Below are 11557 nucleotides of genomic sequence, written 5' to 3'. Positions count from 1 at the left end.
CTGGGACAATTGAGGAAGCCTTGGGGAAGACAGTTCCACGTTTATTGTTGGCCCTTAAAGGTAAAGGCGAACTTGTACTGGTCCTCCTGTTTTAAAGGAATGGACCAGAACCCATTTGAAATATCCAGCACCGTGAAAGTGGTCGTGGATGCTGGAATACTCCCTATGAGATCTGCTACGGCTGCTACAGTGGGTGCACAGGCAGGGATATTCTTATTTAGTACTCGATAGTCCACGGTGGCCCTCCATGAGTTGTCCGGTTTCTTAACCTGCCACAGTGGAGAGTTCACATGGGTTGCTATCGGTCTTAACACCCCTTGCTCTACCAGTGATCCCAGCGCCGTTGTCAGGTCTGCCTCTGCCTCCCTGGGGAAGTTATATTGCTTTTGTGGTCGGGTCATGTGGTCCCCTACTATACTAACTTCCACCCCCTTACCCTACCACAGTCATGTTTGTGGGTGGCAAATGCTGCAAGATGTGCCCGTACATATGCCTGGTACTCCACTGGGGTGTTACTGACCAGTAATTCCAAGTCATAACCCTCCTTTGGCTTCACGGTACACAATGTTCCCTTGGCCCCTTTTTCTGGGATCACCACCACCTCACCTTCCCTGTCAGTCATTATGGCTCCCCATAGATAGTGGTTCCTGAGATCCAGTAGGATCTGATGGCCAATGATAAAATCAGCTCCCAGAATCCCTTTTCCCTTCTGCTCCCATTTCATCAGGACACACTTCCATTTGGTTTTGAGTGTCCCTAACTGAATGGTGAGCGGGATGGAAAATGAACCAGTTTGCTCATTGCCTGTGAACCCCACTAGACTGTACGGGACCCCGTTCGATAGAGGTGAGGTAGCTGGATTATCTGCATATACAAGGGTGCTGGAAGCACCGGTATCTAGCAGGTAGGTCCCTTTCACTTTCTCCACCTCCATCGTAATGCACGGTCTCTTCCAGGCATCGTACTCTAGGGAACACAGGTACACAGGCTGCGCTGGCTATAGTCATGCATCTGGGTGGGTTGGAGCAGAGGGTTTTACCGTACCGGCTACTGGATCGGTTGCGATAGCTACTGCTCCCTGTCTGTTTATGAGTGTCTGTAGGGCGGCTACGAGTGTCTCATATGTGTCGGGTGTTCCTGCCCCGGCCTCACGGGCTGGGGCTGGAGTGGCCTTTCCCTTAGTCTCTTTCCAGGGGTTCCTACAATCCTTCCTCCAGTGCCCACTTTTCCCACACCCAAAACACTCGCCCCCTTTGTGGGGAGGGTTCCCACCTTCCTGATGCCACTCTCTCTTGCCTTGGCTGGGTTTAATCTCATGGACCCTCCCTTTAGAGGAGGGCTCCTCTGTCCCTCTACTGTTCTGGTAAGCCAGGGTCAACTGCCTGACCACTGTCTCCTCGGTGGTTCTGGGATCTCTTGGATCGAACCAGACCTCGGCTTTTGCCTTTACTCCAGGTAGGCTGTTTGCCACCAGGTTGCGGAGCCAGTGAGCCAGCTCATTCGGGTTCAGGTGGGCCCGGTCAAGAACCCCACTACAGGCCCTTTCGTAGACTGGCCACAACCTGTCGGCGAAAGCCTGTGGAGTCTCCCCATCGAGCTGCACTGTCTTCTCCACTCGGGAAAAAAGACTCCCGTCGTTCATACCCATGGCCTCTAGAACCTCGTCCTTAATGGTAGCGTACGTGTTTCGCCCCTTTCTGCTGTCTGCAGAGAGGGAATAGCACAGCTTGGTGTCTAGCGAGAAGAGCAACAGCTTAGCCTGCTCTGAATCATCGCACCCGTTAATATACCCTGTGTGTTCCACTTCCAGGAAGTGTACCGAGGGATCCCCCTGCTGGGTGAGCTTACTTAGGTGGCCTATCATAGCCCTCAGTTTTTGGGTGTCGTGGGGGACTACGAAGTTGCTTTCTAGGGGTCCTGTTGCCCCATTGGCATCAGGCGGGCCAAACTTCTGCTGCCGGACCGGGTGCATTGGCCCTGGTTCCGGCCCTCCTTGTATTGGTTTGCCCGCTTCCCACTGCTGCCAAGCCGCGTTAAAACTCGGGGCTGCCGGTGTTGGTAGTTTGCAATCCTTGCCTGCCCCGCACTCTGGTTGACACCCCTGCTGCCCCGGGTCATTCCTGGGAGCTGCAGGCGGTGACTGAGGCGTTTCTCCTTGCCCAACCAGGTGTTCCTGGGCTAAACCCGGGTTTATCAGGCACACCATGCCTTTAGCCCGGGATAGAGCAAGGTTCAAGCTTTGGATCTGCTGCTGGCAGGGGCCGTGGTCTCCTGCCTCAAATTCCCTGGCACTGACTACCTGAATGTCTCTCACCCTCTCCCCGTACTCTTTAACTTACTTGGCGAGGCAGGAATTCTCTTCCCGCAACGCCCGTTCGCTATTCTTAGCTTCAATAATCTGACACTGTAAACGGTCCAGTTGGATTTTGTGCCTTTCTTTAGTGAGCTCTCTACTTTCCTTTAACTGTCCCACCTCTGTCCACAGACTTTCCCCGACTGTGGCCCTTGTGCTGGACCTCTCTTCTGCCTGTCTCAATACTCCCTTTAATTTCTCATTCTCCTCATCTAGAAACCGGATCTGTTGCTGAAGGCAAATTAGCCAAATGACCTTCTCTATCGACCTTTTATGGTCATTGCTCTCGGTCCATTGAGCTGCAGCATCTTCTGGACGCTCAGCATACAATAGATCGAGTACCCACTCCTTAGCCACATTTACCTTCTTAAACACATACGAGGAAATCCCCTCTTCCATTTTGCTTTGTTTCCTGAAACCAGACTCTCTCTTATCACGTCCCTTGCATCAGTGTCCCATCTGGGTCGCCATGTGTAAGGGGTGGTTTGCAGGGGGTCAGCTTTCCCTTCTGACCTTATATGAGCGGTTCCGAATCGCTCCCACACCCTTGGTTCTAGACACTGGAATTATGAAGGGACTGTGACAGACTTGGACAGACAATCGGTTTCAAGGTAGGAAGCAGGTATGGCTTTATTGTGTTAAAAAAGAAGTAAAAAGGCACACCTTTAATAACACACACAGACCAATACACACTGAGGGGTACAACACATTGAATAAATTGTCCAATTACAGTCTGTGGGGAAAAGAATACAGCTTAAACTCTAAATGGGGTAAAAAGGAGAATGCAGATACATTTGCACAAGTTATCCCAGCCTCCCTCCTCCCAATTCCCCTAACTAACGAAGTTATAGCTCTGGGGGTTTCAGGGGCTATGCTCACCAATCCCCTTTTTGACAGTTCCAACTCCAGGGTTCGCCTTAGTTGTCCCTGGGGTTCGCCTTAGTTGTCCACGTTCTGTAGTCTGTACCCCTTGGTAGCGTAGGACCAGCTTGTAGAATGGAAAAATCTTTGGTTTTGTTGGGTTGATTCTGGTTGACTGTTGGGTTGGTCGCGATGGCCCGCAACTTTCCAATAGTCGTTTTGACAGCCTGTTTGCTGTTGTGGTGCTGTCCTTCTGGGTTTTAGAGATTCCTTTCACCGATGTTTCGGGATCCCACTTTTCGAGGCTGGTGTAGAATTTATGCAACGAGACTGCTAACTTAATAGTGTCTCTTGAAGCACACCTAACTGCCAGAACAGACTTCAATTATACTAAAACAGGCTTCTCTATCTCCCACCAAATCTAGCCCAGCTAACTGAAACTTGATTAAGTGGTTTTAATCTGGCGTTAATAGGCTTTTCGAAGTTGATGAGCTCTCCATTGTGCTAGTCTGGCCTGAGCCAGATATTTCTATGCCTGTTGAAAAGGTGTTGGAATATGTATGTGGCATTTGGGTCTTCTGGGTGCAGTGGATAAACATTTCTTCCATCGTTGATTGTTTAAATGCTAATGTTTTCAAGGGGCAAGTTTCGAGGGTATACAGTTCCCAGACAATTTGATTAGTTCCAATGTCCAAACTGGCCCTTTAGATATTGACCCCACCCCTTTTCTTGCAGACCCAACATACACCTTTTAAAAATCCCAAATTCGATTAAAGTTCGTAGTTTCTTCCATGTGCACTTTAGGATTTCAAACTTTCTGGTAGATAGTTCCAAATTAAATTCCCTTTTCTATGAGTCCAAACACTGGCGGGGGGTGAGGTCTCCTTGAATGCATCCCCTTTTATCCCCTGCAGGCCTCATCTGCCCCTTTAAAATTCATTTGTGTCCCAAAGTTTTCCTTCCATTTTAAAAGTCCAGAAAGGGATTCTTCTCCTCTGCAGGGGAAAGGTACCTGGAATCTTTGCGAGATATTGGTAAATTCTACAGCAGAGCTCTGTAACCACATCCTTGCTGAAGCACAGCTTTTGAACAAACTGTTCCTCAGTGAAATTGATGTCGGAGAACTAATGCCGGAATACTCTGGGAGAATTTCTACCTCCTGTTGAGAGCCCTGTTGGCCATCCTACCTCTGGCCACATTTGACAGTGTTTCTCTGTGCCTCAGTTGGCTCCGATGGTGTCGCTGGAGCACGAGGTCCAATGCCAGCACAGCCCCCAGCAAACTATATCAATGTTGGCGATTCAAATCTGCCCTCAATGAAACTCAGCATTCTTCAAGAGCCAGAACACTCCTTAAACTGCAAATCGCTCAAATTGGTAAAAATGCCTGTCTGCCTATGTGAAACTAAGAAGGAAACATTATTGGCCAAATAAAACATCACCAGATGCTGGCGCCTTTAAATAACATTCCTCCAGCCGAGATCTGAAGCTGTAGTTGTCAGCGTCAGACGTTTAATCAGGGTGCAAGGGCTAATTTTTGTTCTGGGGTGCTGTGCTCGGTGAGGATATCAGCATCGTCGGGCGCAGCAGAGTGGGGTGCAATGTGTTACGACCACTGTAAAATTCCCGCCGAATTTAGCAGGAGGCACGGTTTTCACCACACCCGATCGCAAAGTAGCCCAATTTCTCCCCTGAAGTGTCTTAAAAGTCGGGCTTTATCTCCAGCCGCTTCTCTCGCTCTCTTAAAGTCTTTATTCAAATGATTATTTATAGTTATATGAATTTGTTTATCTAGTTACATTCGAGAAAATAAAACACTAATGCTAACCCACCAATCACCTACCTGCAGTCCTGTGATGTCACTCCTTGCTTTCGCTGTTCTTTTGGAATTTGGCGGATTTGTGTCTGCTGCTGACCCGGGCCTTGTGCCCGTTACCCTGTGCTGCTGCCGATTCCTTGCTATGTACTGGTTAAAAAAATTCTCCTGAATGCATTTTAAGAATTCTGCACCTTCCATATCTTTTACGATAAATTCTATACAAGTTTGTATTAGGGTAGTTGAAATCCCCTACTTTTATTGCCCTATTGTTTTTGCAGCGTGTCTCGCCTCCCCCCATATGGGCATCGTGTCCTTTCTGGGTCGAGCAGACTCAGTTATTAATGAAATTATTAATCACTATCACCAAATATATATTTGGCAAATATATTTATTTATATAATAGTGTAGTTATATATAATTTGCAAATAAATATATATAAATATCTCAGCGACTGCAAGAAGAGCGGCATCAGCTGTTGTTTGCCGATTAATAATGGGAATCGTGTGGTTATTAAAGTTTGTAAAAGTTTGGAGCGCGGCCGCTCGATCCCGCGAGAGTGAGGCGCGCGGCCGCCGCCCGCTTCAGCTGTTCGCTCCTCTCCAGCCTGTCTAAACTTTCTTAATTTAGTCATCCGGTACCATGGCGCCCAGTGAAGAGGATGGCTCGGTGGAAGAGAAAGAAAACAAGAAAAAGACTCTGAGTCCGCTCGCTACCGCTTGGCTCACATTCTACAACATTACCATGACAGCTGGGTAGGAGTCTGTTCACTTCTGCACGGTGTGAAATCGGTCTGCGCGGCTTCCTATTGCAAAGCTTAGCTCTGCTCTTCTGCAGCAACCTTCTTTCTGAACAAATTCAGCCAACGCGCCGATTAAAAGTAACAATTTGTGCAAACTTTCTTCCAAATACGTGATTAGCGTGTTTTATTTCAGCGATTCCTTTTTCATTCAGTTTTAACAAAAATAATTTCATGTGACATACTGTTGGTGTGTCTTGAATGGAGGAGTGCATGGTTAGTATTGCATTTCCTTATTAGGCTGATTACAGAAGCTGCGTCATCTTTCTTCGCAACTGTTAAGTATAGAATGACACTATCGAGAGAGGAATGCCATAAGGGAGGTTGTTCTGCTTTCCTAGGCAGATTTCCCCGAGTTGTTTAGAGTACACTTCTCTAGGGAGCACGATATTAATTTGTACACAAGATCTAAAAAAGGGTACTAAATACGAATCTATTTACCATTCGTCGAATGGTTATGGTGTGCTGCACAGGGCTATTTATTTCAATAGATATTCCAGATTACAGGGATGCACTACTTGGAAATGGGTACATAAACCAAACTATTAAAAAAAAAGAAAAAACTATTTTGTCTTAACGTACAATAGAAAAAAATGTAATAAAAGTGAATAAAGTACCTTCGAATTATAAATTTTAGTCAACAGCTATTCTGAAATTATAATTCTATTTTATTTTGGAATGAGGTCATATGGTCCTTTCTGAACTGTTTAAATGTTTTAAACTGCATTGCTTTATTTCATACAGATTGATTTCATTTGAAGACCATAGCAGTCTGTTTGAGGTTCGCACAATTAACCTAGTGTGTATTTTGGCTTCAGACATGAAAACATTTCTTGGCAATGTTTGTAAGAGAGAGAGAGAGATAGTATAATATCAATAGAACAAATATTACATTCAAAGCTTTTCACACCGAATATGAGTTTCAAGGGTGAGTTTTCAAACTGCTGGTAATATCAGTATGTAGATAATGGCTATCTAGATGTACACAGTGTTTATACACTAGGTTACATATTTTGACACAGGTTTTTTTATAAGCAGTAAACCTTTGGCGCTGGTGGACCAGAAAACATTTAGCCAGTTATGGGTGGGCTTATCTAATTAACGCAAGTAGCATTGCAAATTGCATTTAGCTATGTGGTGAATTTACTTGGAGTTAACAACTTTTTGCATTTATACAATGCCTTAAACCTTGAGGAGAACAACGCTTCCAAAGTGATTCCGAGGTGTAAGGAAAAATTGGATGTCAAATCAAAGGAGGAAATATCCTGTGTTGGGAGAGGTAATGTAAAGCATGGTTAAAGAGGTGGGTATTAAGGGGGTGGAAAGGTGTATGGGTTTAGGGAAGAAATTTCAAAATGGGCCCTTGGAAACTGAAGGTACAGCCAAGGGGGTGATTGTAGGGTTAGGAGAGGTTTTCGGGGAAGGGAAGAAATTAAGTGCAAGGTTAAGGATTCTAAATTTAAGGCATTGGGGTGTTGGTAGTCAACATAGGTCAGCAAAGACCGTGGTGATGGGGTGAGTGGGACTTGGTGTGGAATAGGATTACGGGCAGCAGAGGTGACATAGGCATGGATGAAGTCTCACTTGGATTGGGCCTTAATCCACATCAGCACAGGAAACTCTGCAGTGGAAGTCATTACATGCTGCGAAGCAGAATATTTCAGTGAATGTGCATTTCCCATTTTTCCTGATGGCTCAATCAATAGCTGAAGCATATAGACCAGAACTGTGAAGGGTTCAGTGTTGAGTGAGATGATCTGGTCGACCGTAGTTCTTTTGGGTTAGGGAGCACAGACTCCATCAGATGTTCTGCTCCTAATTGCAATCCTTGTTGGAAATGAGCTTGTGTGAATGTTGGGTGATGATACAATGTGGCCCAGTTGTGATGGACTGTATCCCATCAAGAGGTCAAGACCTTTATGGAAAGAGAAACATTGATGTGTATATTATCTTGATATATGTGGAGGCATCATATTTTAAAACTACAAAACATTGAACATATTGGTGCACATGGATTTAGATGCAATGAACTCTCTTGTATTATTTTGAATATGAACGTTAAAAATGGAAACATTATATGTAAACTGCGCATTAATATTATAATCTCATCAGGATCAGAAAAGTAATGTCGAAATTGGTCCAAAAATGGTTGCTCCTGAATTTTTGGCATTTTATCTCTTTAGCCCATAGATGTGCTGGTTATTGTCATTTTCCCAGCGACATCCTGGTTAAATTAGGGATCGTGTTAAAACCAAGGAGGAGGCATATAAATTGGCCAGAAAAAGCAGCAAACCTGAGGACTGGGAGAAATTTAGAAATCAGCAGAGGGTTTAATTAGGAGGGGGAAAATAGTGTATGAGAGTAAGCTTGCAGGGAACATAAAAACTGACTGCAAAAGCTTCCATAGATATGTGAAGAGAAAAAGATTTGTGAAGACAAACGAAGGTCCCTTGCAGTCAGATTCAGGTGAATTTATAATGGGGAACAAAGAAATGGCAGACCAATTGATTCTGTCCTCACGAGGGAAGACACAAATAACCTTCCGGAAATACTAAGGGACCGAGGGTCTAGCGAGAAAGAGGAACTGAAGGAAATCCTTATTAGTCAGGAAATTATGTTAGGGAAATTGATGGGATTGAAGGCCGATAAATAGCCAGGGCCTATAGTCTGCATCCCAGAGTACTTAAGGAAGTGGCCCTAGAAATAGTGGATGCATTGGTCATTTTCCAACATTCTATAGACTCTAGATCAGTTCCTATGGATTGGAGGGTAGCTATAATGTAACCCCACTTTTTTAAAAAAAGGAGGGAGAAAGAAAACAGGGAATTCTCGACCAATTAGCCTGACATCGGTAGTGGGGAAAATGTTGGAATCAATTATTAAAGATGTAATAGCAGGGAGATCTTACTGCAGTTGTACAGGGCCTTGGTGAGGCCACACCTTGAATATTGTGTACAGTTTTGGTCTCCTAATCTGAGGAAGGACATTCTTGCTATTGAGGGAGTGCAGCGAAGGTTCACCAGGCTGATTCCAGGGATAGCAGGACTGACCTATGAAGAAAGACTGGATCGACTAGGCTTATATTCACTGGAATTTAGAAGAATGAGAGGGGATCTCAAAGAAGCATAGAAAATTGGACAGGTTAGATGCAGGAAGAAGATTCCCGATGTTGGGGAAGTCTAGAACCAGGGGTCACAGTCTAAGGATAAGTGGTAAGCCATTTAAGACAGAGATAAGGAGAAACTTCTTCACTCAGAGAATTGTGAACCTGTGGAATTCTCTACCACAGAAAGTTGTTGAGGCCAGTTCATTAGATATATTCAAATAGGAGTTAGATGTGGCCCTACGGCTAAAGGGATCAAGGGGTATGGAGAGAAAGCAGGAATGGGGTACTGAAGTTGCATGATCAGCCATGATCATATTGAATGGTGGTGCAGGCTCAAAGGGCTGAATGGCCTACTCCTGCACCTATTTTCTATGTTTCTATGTTTCTATGTTTAAGATGAGTTAACTGCATAGAAATGATATTAAACTTGAAAAAACCTACTTGGTCAGAATAGTGCAGTTGCCTATTTTGATGTATTTACCTATTGAGCCCTGTCATTTCCTGTAACTTAAATTTTTAAAATATTTATTCCTGTCCTAGTGTTGTTGGGGCTGCAATTCTTTGGAAAAAAATTGTTAATTGACGAGTGAGTGAAGAGATTTCCAAATTGTAACAACTGTTAATTTTGATTTTCAGAAAAATATGCTTTTTATAATTATAGCATAAAACATACTTAGCACCAAACATGTATATACATTAAATGTTTTCAGTTGATATAAGTAACTAGTAAGTTTTTGGTTAATCATGCTGAATTCCTTAAGTATTCGAGTTAGGAAAACCTACCATTAATAGTCATGAACAACCAACAAATGAGGAATCTGTGGTTCCATTTCTCAATGTCTCCTTCTTAAAAAATCTTTAATAAACGTGGCTGCAGCAATCCACTGCACTCCTGCACTGATGTGTTTTTGCATTTTCTCCCCTATCCTTCTTATCCTCTCCAAACTTCTCATTCACGAGACCTGCCTCTTACTCCCTTGATCCACTCACATTCTCTTTTTCATGCTTACTGATTTTTTTTTAATCAAATATTGTCCTTTTCTCTTTTTCAAAATTGCTTTCATCATCCCAATCCTCAAAAAAGCACTTGACCTACCTGTCATCACCATTTACTGCCCCAGCTAAAACATCCCCTCCTCTTCAAGATGCATTAACACAGTGCCAACTTTCAGCTCCATGCCCATCTATTCTGGAATTCCTTGTTTGACAACCTCTCATCTGGATTCTGCTTCTCATTCAGCATTGAAGTGTCCCTTGCCTATAACCTGAGTGACATCCTTCATGACTACGATTATGCGTGTTTTTTCCTATCTTATCCTGCTGGACCTAATTTCAGCATTCAATATGTTTGATTATGCCATCCTCCTCCAACATCTCTCCCACTTCTGCCAGCTCTGAGACTTCCCTTCCATTCCTACCTATATAATCACAGTATGCACATCTTCAGCACTGGTGTCATGTATCCTACATGGCTACTGTTGGTGCTATCACAAGGTGTGCCACCAGAGGGTACAGCAGTGGGAGACTTGTAGTTATCTGTACAGGTGTGCCTGACCTAGTATAAAAGGCAGGCCACCAGGTGTGATCATCACTCTGGAGTTAACTAATAAAGGACTAAGGTCACTACAGTTCAAGTACAACACATTGCCTCATGGAGTCATTATTAGACCATCCAAGAATACAACAATTGGCGACGAGATTACGAACTTTCACATGAAAATGGCTACCCTTGGTACATTGCAGCAGTTCGCTGATGGTGATGATTGGGATGCCTTTGTGGAGAGGATCGACCATTTCTTCACAGCAAACGACCTGGCAGGAGACGACTCGGCCACACTGGCTGATGAGCACAGAGCTATCCTGCAAACCAGTTGTGGGCCCACCGTCTATGGCCTCGTCCAGGACTTGCTGGCATCAGTGAAGACAATGACCAAGAAGTACGAGGAGCTCGTAACCCTGATCCATGAGCAACTCAAGCCCAAGGAGAGCATCCTCACAGCCAGTTCTACACCCATCGACAGCCCAAAGGTCGGGAAATCGCGAAATATGTCACCGACCTCGGGAGGCTGGTGGCATCGTGTGATTTCGCCAACCACCTGAACGAAGCGCTGCGGGACATTTTTGTCATTGGAATCGGCCATGAGGGCCTTCTTCATAAGCTACTGTCGGTGGATATCACAGTCACACTGCAGAAGGCCATCTCTGTGAGCCAGGCATTCACGATCTCGACCTGCGGCTCTAGGCAGATGACTCACCCTCAGGATTCAAACCCGGCAGGTACTGTGCACCGAGTGGCGCCTTTTAGAGGCTGGACTGTAGAACGCAAACCCTCTTGGGGGAGAGAGAATAGGCCCCCGAGTCCCTTAACTCAGTGTCTGCCGAGGGGGGCTATTAGAGTAGCTCCATGCTGGCGTTGATGAGGGACTCATAGGGCTCTAAAACTATATATGCAAGGGCTGCAGCACAAAGGGCCACCTGCAGCGAATGTGTAAGAGAAATATGACTCACTGTGTTGATGAAGAGTCTGCAGATGGCCATGAATCCAGCGCAGATTATGAAACAATAGGCAGAGAGGCAGCTCAGCCCCACGATGAGGTATATAGCATGTTTACCTGCACTACCG

At 45.0% G+C, this 11557-nt stretch overlaps 1 protein-coding gene across 2 annotated transcripts in view; it reads left to right on the top strand.

Annotated features, from left to right (window-relative positions):
- Nucleotides 1-5579: 5579 nt before the first annotated feature.
- The window catches only part of hacd1 (3-hydroxyacyl-CoA dehydratase 1), a 62187-nt gene continuing 56209 nt past the window's right edge, over nt 5580-11557 (top strand). Inside the window, exon 1 of one of the 2 annotated variants that reach the window (XM_070881363.1) lies at nt 5580-5784. In XM_070881363.1, coding sequence (XP_070737464.1) covers nt 5672-5784 — 113 coding nt within the window. In that variant the 5' untranslated portion in view covers nt 5580-5671. The remainder of the gene's footprint in view (nt 5785-11557) is intronic. The other variant, XM_070881364.1, reaches the window with a different exon arrangement.

Source organism: Pristiophorus japonicus, chromosome 5 (assembly GCF_044704955.1).
Source record: "Pristiophorus japonicus isolate sPriJap1 chromosome 5, sPriJap1.hap1, whole genome shotgun sequence".
NCBI classification, from domain to species: Eukaryota; Metazoa; Chordata; class Chondrichthyes; family Pristiophoridae; genus Pristiophorus; species Pristiophorus japonicus.
The sequence above is the reverse complement of the archived record's forward strand: the minus strand, read 5'-3'. Positions and strand labels throughout refer to the sequence as shown.